At 29.7% G+C, this 23,171-nt stretch overlaps 1 protein-coding gene across 7 annotated transcripts in view; it reads right to left on the reverse strand.

Annotated features, from left to right (window-relative positions):
* Positions 1-23,171, reverse strand: part of LOC100206152 (uncharacterized) — a 184,509-nt gene that overhangs the window by 19,604 nt on the left and 141,734 nt on the right. For all 7 annotated transcript variants that reach the window (XM_065802267.1, XM_065802268.1, XM_065802273.1 and 4 more), the window contains 6 exons: positions 22,486-22,570; positions 16,004-16,113; positions 15,610-15,843; positions 9,719-9,890; positions 8,140-8,334; positions 1,756-2,796 (listed from right to left, as the gene is read on the reverse strand). In XM_065802267.1, coding sequence (XP_065658339.1) covers positions 1,756-2,796; positions 8,140-8,334; positions 9,719-9,890; positions 15,610-15,843; positions 16,004-16,113; positions 22,486-22,570 — 1,837 coding nt within the window. The remainder of the gene's footprint in view (positions 1-1,755; positions 2,797-8,139; positions 8,335-9,718; positions 9,891-15,609; positions 15,844-16,003; positions 16,114-22,485; positions 22,571-23,171) is intronic.

The following is a 23,171-nucleotide window of genomic DNA, read 5'->3' on the forward strand; positions in this document are numbered from 1 at the left end:
CAATCCGCCACTACCATACGCTTGACCTGACACAAATCTCATAGTCTGCTGCTGCAAAAGAATGCTGCTACATCAACAGAGGGTTTAAGCTGGGGCAGCAACCTTTCTTTCATTATTCTTTGTTTTTTTCTTCTTCTTTTGTTCTCAATAGTTTCTTTTATTACACTTTTTATAAGATTTTTTATAAGACTTTATTTATCTAAGATTTTTTTTTAAACATCTTCGCTTCCAACAAGGCTGCGAGCAACCATTAATTAAAGTTGGAAGTTACTGGAAGAGGAAAGATAAAGTATGTAGAGCAAGATAACGATTTTGAACGACTTTGAAGATTGCAAATTATATGAATCAGGAAAGCAAGATGAAGGAAGCAAATTCCAAAGAGTTGATGTGCGAGGAAAAAAACTAGATGAATAAGAGTTTTTGGAGCACTAAGGAACAGTCACAGAAAAAAGATGCAACTTAATTGAATGACGAGTAACACGAGAATGAATTTTAGTAGATGGCACAAGAGACGCTAGCTCTTTACAGCAGTGCCCATTATAGTATTTGCAGAAAAGAGAAAGAGAAGCAACATTACGGCGATGTGATAATGGTTGGAGGTTGGCTGTAGGAGCAGGTCCAACTATGTTTTCAATGCGCTTTTGCACCTTGTCTAAAAGGGCATCATTAGAAGATCCGCCCCAGACATGGCAACATTGTTCCATACAAGAACCGAAGTAAGAAAATGGCAAGCTCGATAAAGAGATGCAACCTTAGCAGATGCTAATTTTGCAACAGATTTGATATATGGTTTCCAAGAAAGATCGGAAGTAAGAGTTAACCCTAGAAGATGAAGAGTGGATGACTCATCGAGTACATTACCGTTCATAAATATAGGAAGATCTAAATTACTGCGATAACGATTAAAAAAATTGATTTTTATCTGTGTTGAAGTTCACCAGCCACTGTGAGCCCCATGCTGTAGCAAATGTGAGATCCTTTTGAAGCTCAAATGCCCCCTCCAAGCAATCAGAGAGTATTGGCTTCTTATCACGACTAGAATAAATGGTAGAATCATCAGCAAACAATGCTAACTTAGATGTAAAAATATCTGGAAGATCTTTAATGTAAATTAAAAAGAGTATAGGGCCAAGGATAGAACCTTGAGGAACCCCTGAAGTTACAGAAAAAGAAGAAGAGTGTTTTCCATTGAGGACAACTTTTATACTACCTTTATCTAATGCACGATAAAACCTATTGGTTATTATTGTTAGCAAATTTACTGTTAACAAATCAGCTGTAGAACAAGAAGATTGAAATCCATATTGATGGTCAGAAAGTAAGTTATTAGAATCAAGATGAGAAATTAAGTGTGTGTTAATTAAAGATTTAAAAACCTTGCTTATGATAGGAAGAAGACTAATGGGACGGCAGTTAGACGAATCAGATCGCTTTCCAGAATTTTTGAAAATAGGGATAACAGATGCCGCTTTCCAGCAAGCTGGAAAACAAGACTCTGATAAGCACTTGTTGAATAGTTTTGAGAGTATAGACAACAGCTCCGGAGAACACTTCTGCAAGACAATAACAGGTATGTTATCAAAGATTTTATTAAATTATTTAACACTTATAAGTTTGGAATAATTTTTAAACAATGAATAATAACAAATTTATTTAAAATAAATAAATTTAAGTTTTACAAAAATTAAAAAAATATTTACAAAAGTTGAAAAAATATTTAAATAGTATTTATTTTCAGAAATATTCAAAAAATACCTTTGTTTCCAGGTGTTTTTATCTTCTTAAAAATAAAACTAATAACCATTGGCGCATCTTGTGTTATTGGCTCTTCGTTTGTTTCAGTAAATGCTTCACAGATCAGCCCAACAAATAAGTTTATCATAACCATCTGAATTGACAGCATATATGATCCAAACATTATTGGACCAAAAAATGGAGCATTATTAAAGTAATCTGTAACAGATATCTTTCCCAAAAACATTGTTGTCATAGTTATAAATGATCTTGGAATTGATTGAAAATCCTCTAGCTTATCCATGTAGATGCAAGTAGTAAATGTAACAAATGCCATAAACAAAACTAAAAACATTACTCCAAAAGACAAGAGGGGACCTCCCATTGTAGACACAGATTTACTAAGCAAAGAAATTAGTCGATTGAAACGCAATATTCGCAAAAACTCAAGATTAGTAAAAAACAAAATAAAACCGAGACAACCAATAGTAAGATACTCTAGCTGACCAACAAACTGAAAACTAACAAACACTTCGGGATCAGATGAATACTCTGCTACCGCTGTGTTTACAGCCAACATGCGACACATTGTAAATGCTATAACACAAACTGAATTAACAGTGACAATTACGTGCAAAACATTCCACGGAGTGGAAAAATACTCCTTTACACTAATCCTACGTGATGAGCGAATAATTTTGTACATGCTAACTATTGTTATACCAAAAAAAATTAAATCAAATATTATGACCAGTTGTCCAAGCCCACCAACATATCGATACAAACGTAAAGCTTGAACATTTGAATAGTAAACATAACCACCAGTAGGAAGTACCTCGTGTAAGATTGTCACAATTAACATAAGATTAGTGTTGGCATTATAAATATTTATTTCTGTAAAAAGTGCTCTGGTGTATCTGTCAACCCAAAAACTATTTTTCAAATTTCTCCAGATTGTAATTGCTGTTCTTTTATTGGGTCCAATACTAACAGAATAAGATGATCCAGTATAGGTATTTATTAAACCGCTAAATGGAAAGGGATTCTTCAGCTGACCAGTTGCTGAAAAAAAATTATCATTACCTCAGAAGTTTTATTTTCTGCTGCTTTTATTACATTATATATACAAGAAAAAAATTAAATAAAAGTCTTTTAATTATCTTAAAATTAACAAGAAGCCATACTTTACCAAAATCATATAACTTTTTTTAAGTAAACTTTTCCACTATTTAAAAATTGGGAAAAACAACACAAATTAAAAGTTTTTTTTTGTTGAACATAAAAAAAAGAAAGAGAAAATCATAAGAAGACATTATAATAAAAATAAGTTTTTATTATAATCTATTATATAATACTGTAATGAGAAAATTAGCAGTTAATGATAATAAATATTTTGATAATTATTGAGTACTTCTATTTTTAATTTTTATTAAATTCTTTAAAAAAATTTTCTTGCTAAATATAAAAGATCTTAAGCTTTATTACTAAAAATGTTTTTTTTTAAATTTGAAAAAAATGGGAAAAAATGAAAGGTGTGAAACACTTTTTTTTATTAATTAGCTTTAAGAAAACAGAAAATCTGCACTTTTAGTTTTTTTAATAAGCAGCCATGGCACAGTGGCATAGGTGCAGCCATGGCGCAGTGGGTAAAGTTGTGCTTAAAGGCAACTCTAGTCCAATATTAGTAAGGAAGGAGGCGTGAACATTCAATTTAAATGCTCTTCTATGATGCTGTGTGATAAGATCGTTGAATATTCTTGGAAATAATAATAGTAATAAATAAATATATAAAGCTCTTGATATTATTATAATATTAATATTATATCAATTACAAATATATTGAGCCATCATATTAGCAAATATTACACATAATTTTTTAAATTATATGGCAACCCTCTCACTTTATGTCCCTTCTTTACGCCTTCTTAAATTATTACTCGTTACTGACCTCTCATGGAAACCATATATACAATTGATTGCTAAATTAACATCTGCTAAGGTTGCTTCTCTTTATCGTGCTCGCCATTTTCTCTCTCCTGATTCCATTCTCTACATCTACAAATCTATTATTTTATTTTATTTGGGGTGGTTCTTCTAATGATGCTCTTTCTCTTCTAGACAAGTTCCAAAAACAAAATTGTAAATGTAGTTGTAAATGTAATTACAAAAATGTAGTTCTAAATGTAGTTGTAAATGTAATTACAAAATGTAAATGTAATTACAAATTGTATATGTAATCTTTCTCTTCTAGACAAGTTCGAAAAATAAAATTGTAAATGTAGTTGTAAATATAATTACAAAAATGTAGTTGTAAATGTAGCTGTAAATGTAATTACAAAATGTAAATGTAATTACAAATTGTAAATGTAATTACAAAAATGTAATTACAAAATTGTAAATGTAATTAAAAAATGTAAATGTAATTACAAATTGTAAATGTAGTTGTAAATGTAGTTGTAAATGTAGTTGTAAATGTAATTACAAAATTGTAAATGTAGTTGGACCCACTCTATCTGTCAAGCTTGAGCCTCTCTCCCATCATGCATCTCTTTCTTTTTTCTAAAAATCTTATCATGGTTGCTGCTCAAAGGAGATTTCATCTCTAGTCCCATCAACTAAAACTTTCTGCATGACTAGTCATGCAAAGTTTTATTCTTTTACTGCATCTGTCCCTGCATGGTTTAAAAATCTTTATTCATTTAATTTTTTTACACGCATTTTAACTTATTGGAACTCCTCCTTCATGTTTTCCTGACTCATACAACCTACAAATTTCTGTCAATCATTTCTATTCTTTTCTCTCAATTCTTTTCAATTCTATTCTTTTTCTTTCTTCTAGTAACTCCCAACTTAGTGTTGTTTGCTTTCAGCCTTGTTGGGAGTGCATCAGAATAAATAAAAAATTGAAAAAAAAAATTTACTCTTATAAAGCTTAATACCAGGAGGGAACGTAATAAAAAAATCATTCACCTATAAAAATAAAAATCATTCACCTATAAAAATAAAAACTTTCAGTGTAATCAGGCTTTAAAAATTATCGATCTTTAAAAACTCTTCTAAATCTTGATTTATCAAAAAATAGATTTTAAAACATAGTATAAATAAACACGTTTAATTTTATTGAAATTATGACAAGCTGTTAAAAAATGTGTATTTGACAAAAAGTCACACTAGAATTAAATTGTTTTATCCCTGTTCTGTAAAATAAATCCCCCATTCTTTTTATTAAGTGCCGTATGTTTATTAGATATGAAGTTAATTATACCCTGACAAGAAATATTTAATGTGATAGCCACACTTGATAAAAGGGATGGAATTGATAAAATGACAGGTCAGGTTTTCTTGCTGCTGGTAACATGCAACCCAGTACAACCTGATACATGTCCAGCTGCCTTGTAGGATATGATTTTTTAGGCCAAAGCTAGGAAAAGCTAACTCTAAACTAAAATACCCCCTGCCTTGGGGCTCTTGGTTAAGAAAAGACTAGAAATGGTGTCTTGATAAAAATACTTATCTCGGGCAGATGTTAAACTCATCCAGCTAGAAGGCCTCATAAGCAAATTCTATCTGTTGAACAGCCTCGCACCCCTTTTTTATCTATATATCTGGCATAAATGTTTATAATAAATTGTTTTTAGAGTAGGATGTTGAGTGCTGGATCTTCTTGACTCAATACATGGTTTTTGCCATGTCTTTGTTATTATGACTAGGCAACTCATTCTATTATCTCCTAATTAGGGTACAACTCTAAAACTCAGTTCTATGGTTGTGAGGCCGGCTGGTAGTCAGGTTTCCCGAACTCTGTGGTAGCTTTCAGAGAGGCTGATTCCATCAACAGCTATGAAAGGTAAAAGATTACTAACAGTGTCATGTTGCGCATAGATGGTGTTCCTGTTTGAACTTTTGGTGTGCACTGAGGTCACATTTAGAGCCTTTGCTACAGCTTAGGATTTAATAATAGTAATGAGGCAATTGCTTGAACTTTTAAATAATGTACTGAGTAATATCTGTGCCTTAAGTCAAGTTCTGCACAAATTTAAAAATTAAAAAAGTACCAAAAGCTATAAAACTCAAAAAACCATTATCATCACCATCATCATCATCAACTAGTTCTCTAAATCTATCATTCACTGATGTTTGTTGATATTTGTGGTCTTCGAAGTAACTTTTCTACTGTTTAGTTATATCTCTTAAAAAGTTCACGAGAACAACTTGCTCTTTGTGAGACTAATTTCAGCTCAGCTGTTTCATCTTGTGATCTTAGTAATGATTGTTATCTTCCTTTAATGTGTAAAGATTCCAATAGTCACATGCTTGGCCTGGACTTCTACATTCGTAAGAATTCACCCATTTGTTAGGTAACTAGGTTTGAATCTACAAACTATTCTTTTATGTGCTTTAATTTAGTACCATTTCATTCTATTGCCTTTATTTTAGTTCTATATCGCTCTCCTTCATCTTATTTCTGATCAAATTGACCATGCCCTTTACCTTTACCCTTCAGCCAATATTGTTGTTATTGATGACTTTAATGCTTATCACTCAAAATAGCTTGGCTCAAGTGTCAGTGATTCTGCAGGCATTAAGGCACACAACACTTGCCTTTAACAATCTTTAACACAAATAGTCAGCTTTCCAACTTGCTCTCAATCATTTACCTTCTCTACTCGACTCATGTCTTCTTTTTGATCCTAGTCATCAATTTCTCTACATTCACCCTTGCTTCTGATCATGGTTTGATCTCTCTGAAACTATTATCTCATTCTTTTTCATCATTGGAATCCCCCTACCACTTTACCTCTTACAACTACTTTAAAGCTGACTGGGATTCTTTCTATGATTTTCTTTGTAATAGCCCTTAGATAGTAATCTTTCGACATCCTGCTGACTAATGTGCTTCTTACTTAACTTCTTGAATTTAGGCTGGCATGGAATCTTTTATTTCCTCTCAACGATTCCAAGTCAAGCCTCACTTTTCTCCATGGTTTTCCTCTTGGAAAGAGGGAAGCCATGAAGAAAAGTGAGGCTGTGTTATTGATTATTGGTTACAAAGTTACATTTATTGTGTTATTGGTACAAGGTGCAATTTTGTGCAATTTTTAATCGTAACTATTACTTCCATATCAATAAAACTATTCTTTTGTCTAATGCCAAAACACGCTATTCTCAGGACACAAAATCTTGTATTTTATCTCAAAAGCTAGGCTCCAGAGAATTATGGAGACTCTTTCTGTGACTTCAACAGTATCTATAACAAGAGCAAATCTGTTATTCCACCACTCTTGTATGCTTCAGATTTTGTCACCTTACCAAAAAAAAAAGGTGAATTATTTAATGAAAACTTTTGTTACAGTATGGGGCTCTCAGTGGCTGGTGTATTCAAATATAACTAAACTTTTTTCAGCTTATCGTTATTGCAACAATCGAGATCTTCCTATATTTATGAATTATAATGTACTCAATGAATCATCTACCCTTTGTCTTCTAGGATTAACTCTTATTTCCAATCTTTCTTGGAAACCATATATCAAATCTATTGCAAAAATAGCATCTGCTAAGGTTGCATCTCTTTATCTGCTTGCCACTTTCTTTCTCAGGATTCTATTCTTTATCTCTATAAATCTCAAATCCGTGCTTGTATGGAATGTTGTTGCCATATCTGGGACATATCTTCCAATGATGCCTTTCTCTTTTATACAAGGTGCAAAAACACATTGTAAACATAGTTGAACTTGCACCTTGCAAACCTGCACTTGCAGCCAACCTCCAACCAAAGAGAAGCAAACAATGTTGCTTCTCTTTCTCTTTTCAACAAATAATATAATGGGCACTGCTCTAAAGAGCTAGCGTCTCCTGTGCCATCTACTAAAATTCATTCTCGTGTTACTTGTCATTCAATTAAGTCTCATCTTTTTGCTGTGACTGTACCTAAGTGCTCCAAATACTCTTATTCATCTAGTTTTTTTCCTTGAACATCAGTTCTTTGGAATTTGCCTCCTTCATCTTGTTTTCCTGATTCATATAATTTGCAATCTTTTAAGTTGTCTGCTAATAGTTATCTTGCTTTATAAATTTCATTTTTTCTCTTTTAGTAACTTCCAACTCTAATAGTGGTTGCTTCCAGTCTTGTTGGAAGTGAAGATGTTAAAAAAAAAAAAAAATGCCATGTATGGTTACAATATTTATAATACTTAAGTGGTATGAATATTATAGCCACATGTGGGCCATATGTGACTATCACTTAAGTGGTGTAAACACCAAAGCCGCACATGTCACACATTTAGGCCATCCTATAAATTAGGTGTGGCTATCATTTAATAACATGTGTGTCCCATATCAAACTTTCTTATTGTGATAAATTAAGAACAATATTTTAAATTTGAAAACAGTTTAAAAAAATGTTACTCTGATATAGCCATGGATCTTCAAGACCTTTCCATACAGCTTTTTTTTTCCCTTTTCTTCTTCGAAACCTTTCAGTTTTATTTAAGGGAGGCAACCAACCAGCTTTGAATTCACGAGTCTCCTCAGAAGAGTAGCTGTATCCAGCATTACATTCATTTATTAAATATTTAAAAACAGGATGCTTTGTGCAAGAATCTAAGAATAAAATTTAAAATATACATATATATATATATTTATATATAAATATATATATATATATATATAAATATATATATATATATATTTTTTGTTATTCACCTCCTCAAGGCCAAGAAGGCCACTACAGATGAGGAGGCTACTTAATAGTGGTTATAACCCTCTCTCAATTCTATAACTCCGAAACACAAACCTCGAAGAACAAGGCCGCTGCGCGGAGAAACAAGTTGTATATATATATACAATATATATATTTATATATATATATATATATATTGTATATATATATATATATATATATATATCTATATATATATATATATATATATACATTTATATATATACATATATATAAATATATTAAGGCCAAGAGTAAAGTAAGCTTGTTCCAAGTTCAGAAATTTAGCTTCAAACAGCAAGAAGTACATAAATAAAGCAGCAAGGAGTGCATAAATAAAAACATTTTATTTACTCTTTGTTGTTAAAAAAAATTATAAATCATGTATATATATATTTTTTTAAACATCTTCGCTCCCAACAAGGCTGCAAGCAGCCACTCATTAAAGTTGGAAGTTACTGAAAGAGAAAAGATAAAGATTGTAGAGCAAGATAACGATTGACGGACGATTTAAAAGATTGCAAATTATATGAATCAGGAAAGCAAGATGAAGGAAGCGAATTCCAAAGAGCTGATGTTCGAGGAAAAAAACTAGACGAATAAGCGTTTTTGGAGCACTTAGGAACAGTCACAGAAAAAGGATGACACTTAATTGAATGACGAGTAACACGAGAATGAATTTTAGTAGATGGCACAAGAGACACTAGCTCTTTAGAGCAGTGCCCATTATAGTATTTGTAGAAAAGAGAAAGAGAAGCAACACTACAACAATGTGACAATGGTTGGAGGCTGGCTGCAAGAGCAGGTCCAACTATGTTTACAATGCGTTTTTGCACCTTGTCTAAAAGAGAAAGGGCATCATTAGAAGAACCGCCCCAGATATGGTAACAGTATTCCATATGTATGTATATAGAGTTTTATGACAAATGTCAGTGAAACACAACAAGTTGATTTTTTTCAGCGCCTAAAAATAAATTAAAAAAAAATTATGTTCATATAAATGTGAGTTTAAATAACAAAAAAAGAATCATCAATATCATAGTATGAGATGAGTAATTCATCTAGAGTGGTTCAGTAAAGATTAATATGGTTTTGACATGTTGAGTGTAAAAATGCAGTTAATTTGGGTATCAATATATAAATTAAGCAGTTTCAGGAGAAAAAGGATGAAGACAAAGGTTGAAGCAAAATTTAGAGAAATAACTTCAGTTAAAAAATGAAGATGCTCATAATCTTGTATATTTGAGATAAACCTTTATTTCTTACTTTGTGATACACGCAGTTGACGGAACCTTGCCATTGCTAAAACTTTAGATGATGCGGAGTCAGCAACAAACCCAGCAGGATATTTCATTTTATTGTTATACCAACCATCAGGGAATAAATACTCAATAACTGAGTAGCGTGTCCAATGAAACCAATCTGTATTTGTTGCCACCTAAATAATGATAAATAAATAAAATATCAACAAAAGTTACATCAAAATATTTTTTATTTCAAAATATTTAAACTTTTTTACCTACTATTTAATCTCAAGTTAAAATAAATATAATTATTACCAGTCAAATATACAGTGATATAATACAATATTATAACCAGATTATTATGTAGTGTTATTTTTTTTTTTTCTAAACATCTTAGCTTCCACCAGGGTTACAAGCAACCACTAATTAAAGTTGGAAGTTTTTGGGAGAGAAAAGATGAAGATTGTAGAGCAAGTTAACGATTGACAGAAGACTTAAAGGATTGCAAATTATATGAATCAGGAAAACAAGATAAAGGAAGCAAATTCCAAAGAGCTGATGTTTGAGGAAAAAAACTAGACGAATAAGCGTTTTTATAGCACTTAGGAACAGTCACAGAAAAAGGATGAGACTTAATTGAATGACAAGTAACACGAGAATGAATTTTAGTAAATGACACAAGAGACACTAGCTCTTTAGAGCAGTGCCCATTATAGTATGTGTAAAAAAGAGAAAGAGAAGCAACATTACAACAATGTGATAATGGCTGGAGTTTGGCTGCAAGAGCAGGTCCAACTATTGAAGCTCCAATGTTCCCTCCAAGCAATCAGAGAGTGTTGGCTTCTTATCACAACAAGAATAAATGGTAGTATCATCAGCAAACAATGCCACCTTAGCCATGAGAATATCTGGAAGATCGCTAATGTAAATTAAAAAGAGAATAAGGCCAAGGATAAAACCTTGAGGAAACCCTGAAGTTACAGAATAAGAAGAAGAGTGCTGTTTATTGATGACAACTTTAAAACTACGATTGGAAAGGATAATCTTAAACATGTTGCCAGATACACCATAAGAAGAAAGCTTATGGAGAAGACCAGCGTGCCAAACTTTATCAAAAACTTTTAAAATGTCAAGAGCAATAGTTGCTAAAAACTTTTCATCAATACCATCTCTTGATTCCAATAGTTACGTTCTACCTGATATTGCTAACTAACAGATTGATCCATTGCTTGACATTCGTATCACTCCAGCTTCTGTATCTAAAATGATTTTCTGTCTAGACTCTTCTACAGCATGCGGCCCAGACAACTAACCTGTTATTGTCTTGCAGAAGTGTTCTCCGGAGCTATTGTCTATACTCTCAAAACTATTCAACAAGTGCTTATCAGAGTCTTGTTTTCCAGCCTGCTGGAAGCGGCATCTGTTATCCCTATCTTCAGAAATTCTGGAGAGCAATCTGATTCGTCTAACTACCCTACAATTAGTCTTATTCCTATCATAAGCAAGGTTTTTGAATCTTTAATTAACAAACACTTAGTTTCTCATCTTGAATCTAATAACTTATTTTTGACAATCAATATGAATTTTGATCTTTTCGTTCTACTGCTAATTTGCTAACAGTAATAACTGATAGGCTTTATTGTGCATTAGATAAAGGTGGAAAGGTTGAGGCCATTGCTCTTGACATTTCAAAAGCTTTTGATAAAGATTGGCATGCTGGTCTTCTCTATAAGCTTTCTTCTTATGGTGTATCTAGCAACCTCTTTAAGATTATCCTTTTCAATCGTAGTATAAAAGTTGTCCTCGATGGACAGCACTCTTCTTTTTATTCTGTAATTTCAGGGGTTCCTCAAGGTTCTATCGTTGGCCCTATACTCTTTTTAATTTACATTAACGATATTCCAGATATTCTTACATCTAAAGTGGCATTGTTTGCTGATAATACTACCATTTATTCTTGTCGTGATAAGAAGCCAATACTCTCTGATTGCTTGGAGGGAGCATTTGAGCTTCAAAAGGATCTCACTTCTGCTACAGCATGGGGCTCACAGTGGCTGGTGAACTTCAACACAGATAAAACTCAATTTTTTTCAGCCAATTATGAACGGTGATGTACTCGATGAGTCATTTCCTCTTCATCTTCTAGGATTAACTCTTACTTCCAATCTTTCTTGGAAACCATATAACGAATTGGTTGCAAAGTTAGCATCTGCTAAGGCTGCATCTCTTTATCGAGCTTGACACTTCTTTACTTTGAATTCTATTCTCTATCTCTGTAAATGTCAAATCCGGCCTTGTAATTATACTGTTGCCATTTCTGGGGCGGATCTTCTAATGATGTCCTTTCTCTTTTAGACAAGGTGCAAAAATGCATTGTAAACATAGTTGGACCTGCTCTTACAGCCAACCTCCAACCATTATCACATCGTTGTAATGTTGCTTCCCTTTCTATTTTCTACAAACACTATAATGGGCACTGCTCTAAAGAGATAGTGTCTCTTGTGCCATTTACTAAAATTCATTCTTATGTTACTCGTCATTCAATTAAGTCTCATTCTTTTTCTGTGACTATTCCTAAGCGTTCCAAAAACACTTATTTGTCTAATTTTTTTCCTCGAACATCAGCACTTTGGAATTCACTTCCTTTATCTTGTTTTCCTGATTCATATAATTTGCAATCCTTTTCTTCTGTCAATTGTTAACTTGCTCTGCAATCTTCATCTTTTCTCTTCCAGCAACTTCCAACTTTAATTAGTGGTTGCTTGCAGACTTGTTGGAAGCAAAGATGTTAAAAAAAAAAATACAATACGATTACCTGATAAATATATAGTGATATGAAAAATATACGTTAATGTAAAAAATATATGTTAATGTAAAAAATATACGTTAATGTAAAAAATATACGTTAATGTAAAAAATATACAGCTAATAAAATAAAATAAAATAAGTCTATTACAAATTTTAATGATTTCTTAGTTAATTACGTGTTTAAATTAATTGATGTGTTTCAGTTTTTAAAAAACATATATTAAAAAAATCTTAGTTATATCACTTAAGTTACTTCAAAAGAAAAAGTTTTATTTATCAAATATTTTTCAATTTTATGAATGTACAATTCTAACACTTTTTTAAAAAGCGGTTTGCAATTTTGACGTGTTTTATCCTTTGTTGTGAAGTTCTAATAACTGTGTGAAAATATTTGTATACCAAGCAACATGAAGACTTATAAAGAATGCACAAAGCATTTTTTATTTGTATTTTAAAATTAAATAGATTTTCAGGAAAATACTAGGACAGTAATGTCTGAAATCTAAATCTTAGCTAAAAATAATTCTTTTTTTTTTATAACTTAACTTCAATTATTAATAGTGTTTAATGTAAACAACAATGGTAAGAAATTATATAAGAAAGAATAATCATTGATAACTGGTTGAAATGCTGTGTTTGCTGTAAAATAACATTGAATGCAGTGTTTGCTGTGAGCATAAAGGAACTTAAAAATAGTAAAAAAGCATATGGCATATCTAAGTTTGCTCTATATTGACATATTGCTAATAAGCCAGCTTACCAAAATTGTTGGCCAAACAGTTTCAGAATATTTTTTGTATGATTTATGTGATCCATAATACTTTTGTTTAAATTTAAATTCAGTTGTGGTGACTAATTTAATAACATATACTTTTTTTTTTTTTTTTTTTTTAAAAGATTATTCACCTCCCCAAGGCCCGGGGGGGGGCCACTACAGCCGAGGAGGCTACTCATTTTTTTGTGTTTTTTTTTTTTTTTTAGTTGTTATTGGTGGTGCAATCCTCTCTCAACTCTTTAACTCCGAAACATGAACCTTGCTGAGCATAGCCGCTACGCGGAGAAACTAAATTGAGCGCGGTACTTCCACGGACGTGGCGGGAGTCGAACTCCGAACCTCTCGCTTACAAAGCGAGCGCTCTTAAATTTGCTTGTCTTAAGTTTTGTTACTTTTTTTTATTTTTTTCAGTCAATTATTATCGCAGTAATTTAGATCTTCCTATATTTATGAACGGTGATGTACTCGATGAGTTATCTCCTTTTCATCTTCTAGGATACAGAAGCTGAAGTGATGTAGAAGCTGAATGTAATTTTCTAGGAACTAACTTAACTAACATAACTTTTAGAAACTATTTTTTTTCTTTTTTTTTTTCTTATTTCAATCAAATTTAAGAAATTTATAAAAAATAGCGTTAATAATGATTAATTTAACTGCAGCTACCAGTTTAAGTGTCCACAGCTAGCATTTGTGTTTTAGGCGTCCATATGCACCAGTTTACCCCAAAACTAAAATTGACATGATCAAAATAATCATGCGAAACTTTATCCAACACGATTGAATAAAAATTTAATTGCTAAAAAAAATATTTGTTTTTAATAAAAGAAAAAAAAAAAAATTAAAAAGTTTCTATTAATTCCATTTTTTCGAATTTTTTTTAAAAAGTTATTTTTTTACCACTCCAAAAAACTGCTGAAAATTGTTTTTAAGTTTTAAAAAAGTACAAGGGTATTAATGAAAAAAAGTATATTTAATAATTTATTATAAAATTGATACAAAAATAACTTCTTTGCACTCATTCTCAGCGAAAATAGGCAGGGACCAAGCATTTATCACAAATATACTAAACAATTTCCTTATAATCTGCACCAAGATTCACAAACACTTATCTGCTTTCAACGCCAACAATCAGCTGGAGGTGACCACATTAGCCCATTTTTGCTTAAAGAATGTGCCTATGCAGCGGCTGTCCGACTTGCAAGTATTTTTCAAAATTGAGAGATCAAGACGTAATCCCAAAGGCTTGTCTTTCAGCAAATGTAACACACAGTTCAAAAAAGGTTCCAGATTTAACCCAGCAAACTACAGGCCCATTTCAATCACTTCTGTACCATGCAAAATAATGGAAAAAATGTTAAAAAACAAGATCATGCAGCAACTTGTAATCAACAAACTTGTAGCCGATTGTCAACGCAACTTCATCAATAAAAAAACCTGCGCCAAAAATTTGCTTGAGACAATGGACTATCTAACCTACAGCATTTCTCATAAGCTTCTGATAGATGTGGTCTTTCTTGAATTTGCCAAAGCGTTTGACAAAGTCTCTCACAGAAGACTATTGCAAAAATTTGCATTCTACGGAATTGAATATATAATTCTTAACTGGGTTAAAGCTATTCTTTCTATTAGATCACAATGTGTTGTTCTTGGTAATACCTCATCCAACTATTGATAATACTGTGTAAAATGTTCAACTTTTAGTTAAAAAACGAGCCATGCCAGCATATTTAAATTTTGATTGATTTAATGCAAATATACAATATAAACTATTTTTTTTTAAATTAGTTACTCAGAAAAACAGGTTAAGCACTGCACTTCCAGAGGGGTAGGGTGGATTTGAACCTCAAACCTCTTGATTTAAGGCTGAATGTTCTACCACTATCTTATATTGCATTTGTTAAATCACTACACTCAGTCACATAATATCACATAATATCACATAGTTATCACACCATCGCTCCCTCAAAACAAGCTTTGAACTAGTTACGTTCGCAGTATGATCTTAATGAGTGGTAAAAAACTTCTTTTTAAAAATTAAAAAAAGATTAATTCAAATTTTTAATTTAATTTAATTTAAAAAAATATATATATTCCTTTAGACAATAAAGTTATTATTCAATCATGTTAAATAAAATTTTAAATAATTATTTTGATATGTCAAAACAAATTTTTTAATGAGATTTCATTAAATTACGTATCAAAATGTCATGATAAACATTTTATTTGACATAATCTAATAAAATAAATAAAAAATTTATTGGTTATACATGATTTATACATGGTTTAAAGAAAAATTAAATATTTAAATTCATAATTAAACTCTTCTTTACATCTGCTGCTGCAGGAATAACAGTTATAGAAGAAGGATCTGATGGTGTAATAACAATTTTTCCTTTTGGAAAATGATAATCTTTAATCAAGCCATTTAATGCACAGAGCTGAAAAGTGGATTTATACAACCAAAAACAAGAAGGATCAGCAGAAGAGTATGCTACTATTATCACCAGTATTACAAAAGAAAAATGATTGAACACTTCTTTCAGTATAAATTGAATGCGCTTCTCCTATAAAAATGTTATAAAAATGTTTTCAATGGGTTTGAAGATGTTTTAAAAATTAAACAGCAAAAAAAAAACATATTGTCATTTTGATACATTTTTAGTTTTACATATATAAATATATGTAAAACTATAAATGCATTAAATTACAAAAATAACCTCCCACCTTAAGCCGTGCAATGCGAAATTCATTTAACTTTCTTTCATCAGGAAGTTTAAAAACTTCTGGATCAGAAAAAAGAACCTCTTTAATTTCATTTTCTTCCTCTTCTTTTGCTAATAAAGAGATTTTACATGAATTTAATTATCAGTAAGTATAGACAATTTATAAATAAACAGACACAATGATATATATATATATATATATATATATATATATATATATATATATATATATATATATATATATATATATATATATATATACATTATATATATATATATATATATATATATATATATATATATATATATATATATATATATATATACATATATATAAATTTATAAATAAACAGACACAATGATATATATACATATATATATATATATATATATATATATATATATATATATATATATATATATATATACATATATATATATATATATATATATATATATATATATACATACATATATATATATACACATATATACATCATTATGTGTTTACTTTACTATCTTATAGTAAATTTAAATTCATTGATAGATCTTAAGTTTTATTCAAAAATATTGTTAAGTTCAAAAGGTATGACCATGCAATATTTACAATGCTCTTATTTTGAGGGAGGGGTGGATGGTTTTTGGTTTGTGTCAAAAAAATTTTGTTTTAATAATATTTTATTATGGCTTTGGTTATATTGATTTACCAATTGATTTTATTGTAATCAATTTTCTTGGTTCAATGTGTAAAGGCCTTATTTTAATTAATGAAATATCATTTCCAATAAAAAAAAGAGCTTTCTCAACACCTAACATCATTTTATAGTGTTGTATAATATTTATACAACACTTTAAAAGTAATACACTTATGTTGTATATCAATTCTAGTTTAACTTAAGTTACGTTGATCATAAAAAATTGTGACTTTTTTTGTCTTTTACTATTTCTCAGTTAAGTCTTTACTTTTTTAATTTTTTTTCTCCAGTTAAAAAGAAACCTTGAAACTTAAAATTGGCTGAATAAATCTCAAAATATAGAGTGCTTCTTATTACAGGAATTACTGAGTTGAAGTAATGAATTTCAATAAGTTAAAAGCAGTCTTTAGCAATTATAAAACTGAGTAAAATAGGTGATTAGGTAGTATAGAAAACTTGAAGTTTCTCTACTACCTAACTTATGTTTTTTTGCCACTACATCAAGAAGAATGAGATTCGCTTCATGAAGTTTCAACAGATTCCAAACATCAGCAATGCATGCTGGAACTTCCATACCATTTTATTCCATCTGGTGTTTATCTTGTTGCCTGAAACTTAGAACATGCTAGGTAAATACTGTTCATTCATTTTCTACTCATGGGCGGACCATTTTTAGTGCAAAACTAATGACGGAAACTAAACTGACCATTATCAGTGCAAAACTAATGATAGAATCTAAACTGACTATTGTTAGTGCAAAACTAATGACACCTGGTTTAGCAGCCAATGGTGTTATGTTGACTTTTTTGAACTACCTGCAGCTCTAAATGACTACCCAAAAGGTCTTATTTCCCTAAAAAAATAACTGCAATCAACTAAAATTGGCTGAAAAAACCAGTGCTGTAAGCAAGTGATCAAAGTTTTAGAAAAGCTTGCATGGCTCCTGCCACCACAAGGGCAACTTTTCTCTTCGTTTTATTCTGTCCAATACCATTATTGTGAATAACTGACTTCGTTGAGTGTTTAATAATGCTGTAAAAATATGATTCTAAGCTTAATTTCTATTTTTACATAAACTTTTTTATCAGATCACCTTAAAAATCTTTCACTTGGTGAATCCTTTATAAAAGGTTTGAGGTGAGTTCTAGCCCAATAAACAATTTTGGTAAGAAAGGAGGTTTGAATGTTTAAATGTTAAAGTAAATAAACTTCAATTTATAGTAAAAACTAAATTACAGGAAATCATAGCTGCTGTCTTAACTGCTCTAATATTTTACACATGAGTGGAATTTCACACATTTGTGAAATATGTTGACACAATTACAAAAAGAAATCTTTAGAAATGTAGCCAACCACATCTAGCAAAAGAAAATTTGTAGATAACATTAGATTTAAGCAGCCTAGAAAGTTGATCTTCTATGCAAAATTTGTTTTAAATATAAGTTTCTATACACTCAGGTGTATTCAGTTTACAACCATTTATATAAATTGGATAACTTCTTATCATAGTGCATAAGAAAGCAGCTAAGCAGCCATCTTGTGTCCAGCCAGCTAGTAGTAGTATTATTTGGTGCATGACTAAAATAAGTTTTAATTATAACTATGTATTAAACACGATTAAAATCAGTTTAAAACATAATTATGACATAAAAATAATCAGTTTAAAACATAATTATATTGTTATGTAGTCCAAAATAAGAATTTTTTGATTTTTGTGTCTTTGTCATCGCACTGCATGCAAAGTATTTTTTATAGAATTTAGAATTAAAGATATTTTAAATATATTTTGATTTAATTGTTAGGAAATTTTCTTTGAAAAGACTTAATGGGAAATTTTGGTTTTTATTTTTTTAAAAAAAATTTCAATTTATCTCCCCAAGGCCATAAAGGCCACTACAGTCGAGGAGGCTACTACAGTCAAGGAGGCTACTACAGTCGAGGAGGCTACTACAGTTGTAACTTTAGTTGTTACAACACTCTTTTAACTTTATAACTCCGAAACAAAAATACAAAAAAAACAAAAGACCTTGATAAACAAGGTCTTTCTGCTGCTTGAAGAAACATATTGAGTGCTGTACTACCAGACAAATAAAAACAACTCTATTCAGTACTGCAACAACATAATGTTTTAGTTATTTTATTTTCTAAGACACCTCTATTTAGTACTGCAACAATAGTTTTAGATTTCGTTATCTTTTTAAATTAATCTATAAAAATTAAGATGGCAGAAATTGATACTTTTTAGCTAATCATTTGTTCCTCTAATTTGTTTACCAAAATCCACTAGGATCCAATCATCTGCATTTGACTGCTAAATCATAGAAATAGTTTGAGCAATGTAATTAATGTAATTTTTAACTGATTTATTAATTATAAATTAATTCCCTGAATCTAATACTTGAAAGTTTTCTAATATTCTGCTCTGGAAGATTAACTTAATTAGAAAGTGATAAGAGAAATCAAAAAACCTTGCTGCATTACTGGTGGAAGAACTTTGAGAATGTTCAATGTTGTCACCACTAAAAACCCAAGTCCTCAGGCAATGTATTTTAAAATCTGAATTTCTTTAAGTTTATAAAATATAAATTAGATGTTTTTTTTAAATCAATTGAAAGGATTTACAGCCCCCCCCCCCTCCTCCATCCCTTTTCAAGATTATAAAGATAATGGATTTATTAAGTAAATTATAACAAAATAATCCAAAAAGTAAGCATTGGACAATATGATCTTTGTTTTCTACTTAAAGAATTTGTAACAACAGCAGAAAAAAACATCCTAAGAACAACATCAACATTATGGAATGTAGGTACAAATTCTTTGGTTACCAGTACCAATTTCAACTGAAGTGGAAACAAAGCTCTAAAAATGCAGACATTCATTTGGAAAATAAATGTCAACAACACTTGGGTAGGTTTTTAAATACTTTAAGGCACGCAATGTGATTGCAACAGAATCCCTATATGGAAGATGGAAATAAAAAAAATTTTTAAAACAAGAGGTAAATAAAGCATAAGCTTGATTTTGCCTTTCAAGCTAAGCTAAAAGTTGATCTGTGATGACATTAGCCTCAGCAGTCATTTTTTCTCTTCCAGTAATGTCTAATGCCTCAATAAATGTCAGTCTCTTATGTTGTCATTTGTGTGCCTTTTTCTTTTTGGGTCAACAGAGTAATTGTCAGTACTCATCAATAAATATCATATTAAATATCCAATATTAGATATTAAATAATTAAAATTAGATACTAAACATCATAGTTTCTTTTTCAAATTTGTCAAAACCTGATCTAACCTCTTGAACGAAAATAGACAGAGAGGTATACAGTTTATTCACCACTGTTAAGTCGATTTCAATCGCTTGAAACATTTTGTTCAATTTGTTGAACCTTTCTAAAATTGTGCTCTAGATGACTATCATGATGGCCATCTCCAGCTAATCCATTTTCCTGTGAAGTCTACTAGCTTTTAATAATAGTGTTTGGCTGTAGCATTTTGTCAGTTCATTTGGGCTACTTTGAAGTTTAAACGCATCTTTCAAACCTACAAATATTTAAGCCCTATTGATAACTAATAACTTAAAACTGATTCTAATAATTATACCTAAACTTAAATTAAAAATAATTATGCCTTATAATAAAATAACATTTACGTTTACGTTTATTTAACATTTACGGATATAATTAGAGAAAAAGTTTGCAATAAGCAAGCTATAGCTTGCTTATTGCAATTTTGCAATATGCGAATTTTTGAATTCATTTTACACTTGGGATATAAAATGGATATTAAAATATAGCAGTCCCGATCTCGGAAGATAAATTATCTGTAAAATCTCAAAAAAAAAATTATACTTAAACTAGAATAATATGTTTGAAAAGCAGAACAAACATCGAGTCTGTAAGAGATATTTTGGACTAAACTTTTTGATATCAAGACATCCCAGTTATGGATTGAAGCAGAAAAAAAGTAATCTAGCTATTGAAGGTAGCCAAAAAAAAGGAGCAGGCATCACACAAGACTCAGCTACTGCAACATCAACCAGATTCAAAGGATGACTAGCGCATGGAATATTTTCAGATAGTGAATTTAACCTTGAGGCATTAACATATGAATGCTCATGCCAATCAGTAACGTTGATGCCCTACATTTTTAATACCTTTTTGACAAGATTTAGTATATCTGCTGCCCCGTGACCTCACATTGGATTGAATGATAAAAAATGTTCAACTGGTTTTCCATCAGTTTGAACAACAGTCATATATACAGAATGACCAAAGTGAGTTGATCTTTTCAGTTGCAAAATACAGCTCGCTAAAGAACTCTTAGTTTTCCCAAAAAGAAGCAAGGTTTACAGAAAACACTTGTTGACACAAAAAACACTCTTTTCTCTAAACACTCTTTTCTTCAGACTTTAAAAAAACTCTTTCTTTTGCCTCTAGAACTACTATTGCCAGGCTCATCCATGTTAATGTTATTAATCACTTAAGACTTAACCTTAATTACTTTCTGACTTTTTTTTCTGAAAGTTATGATGATTTTTACATTCTGACTTATAACAATTATTTAAAATACTTTTTCGAAAAAAAATTTAGATTAATTTTTTTTTGTATTACGCTGCCTTATTCTTACATTTGCTTTTCAAACGTTACAATAATTAAATTTTATAGTTTATTTCTTGATTACTTTAGAGCTGATAGAAATAATTTTACACAAATTTACACGCTTATTGCAAAAACACGATTTGGTTAGGGTTAGGGTTACCTTGACAGATTATTGCAAAAGTTTCGCCAAGATTTAAAAATAGAATAAAAAGAGTAGATTGTAACTTTTTTTTTTAATTTTCATAATTCATTTAAAAAAAATGAATTTCTTGCTGGCTGGCCGCTCCATATGTCCTGGCCTTGCAGCGGCTGCCTATGCTAGACATGGGTAAAGACAGGGCTGTTTCTTCTAATAGAAAAATAAAAGTTCAGTCAAATTGCAAAAATCAACAAAAAAGTTTTAAAAAAAGAAAATAATATACTGAATTTGTTGTTTTTTTCAAATCAAAATCAAGAGTTATTATTGTATTTTAGCGAGACATCATGTTTTTTCTTATTTATCAGTATTTACTAAGTTTTATTATTTTACACTATGAAGTAATAATTTCACTAACTTAAAGTTAACACAAGATGTCACCTAATTTTAATTTTAGATGGGATTCATGTAAAACATTTACAAAAAAGCTCTATAAAAGATGGTGATAGTGCTTGCTTGTAATGATTTGTATTTCAAAATAGCAAATTTAAAAAAAATAAAATAATGGAAAATGTTTGCATATGGAAAATAAAGATTGACTAAATTTAATATTAGAAACTATAAACAGTTTTTTTACAACACAAAATAACATATTTCTTTAACAAAAATCTCCTTTAGTATAAAAATAAAACAAAAAAGAGAAACTTTGAATGAACTCAAAAAGAAATTTTAAAACATTAAATTCTTTGAAAATAAATCACTTTGCTTATAAAATATAAGTTTAAAGTTAAAGAACTAGGAGGTATTTTTATCAACAAAAAAAAAAATAACCAAAAAAATAAACCATGACAAAATTACAGACCAACCAATTCATATAAACTCAATTTTAATAATCAAAATCCAAAAATAAAAAATGTTAAAATAAAAAAATTCAGTGTTTAGTTAATATGTTTTTAGCATTATTTTCACAAATGTTTCATTTAAAAAATATTTTTAAACATTTAAAAGTGTTTTTCATTGTTCATTATTTGTTTATTTTTATTTAAAAAACAACTTACTTTGGGGTTTGTAAAGCGCAGATTCTCTGCCATTAGCTGAAGGAATTTTTTTTAAGACAGAAAAAAATAATGATAACAGTATTATCTAAAAAAAAAGAAAAGTTTTATAATATATGCTAATAATGATATTTATAACAATAAATTATAAAATATATATAATCTATATAAAATAAATTTTAAAATCTAATAATTATATTTAAACAATAATATCTGATAGATAGCTAAATAATGATATTTATAATAACATATTAATCTATATATAAATATATAAATTTCTTAAACTATTACCTAAAATTATTATCAGTTTTTAAAACAACAATTAAATTTAATTAAAAAAAATTTAAACATAAAATAATCATGATATTATTATTATATTATATCTATGATATAAATATAAAATAAGATTCAAATTTAAATATGAATATATAATTAAATTTGACAAATGACAAAAGTTATCTGTCAATTTATTAAACTATTTAAGAATTTTACAATAAAATTATGTTACATTGATACCATTGACCAGTTTATTAAACAATGTAAGAATTTCTAAACTAAATTATGTGAGAATATCATAACTAAATTATTTAAGAATTTCATTAAATTTCATAACAGGACAATATGTAAAGTAAGTAGGTTTTATATTTGGATTTAGGAACTTGACTTTATTAAAACTATTGTAGATTTTA

The sequence above is a fragment of the Hydra vulgaris genome, chromosome 08 (genome assembly GCF_038396675.1).
Source record: "Hydra vulgaris chromosome 08, alternate assembly HydraT2T_AEP".
Taxonomy (NCBI): domain Eukaryota; kingdom Metazoa; phylum Cnidaria; class Hydrozoa; order Anthoathecata; family Hydridae; genus Hydra; species Hydra vulgaris.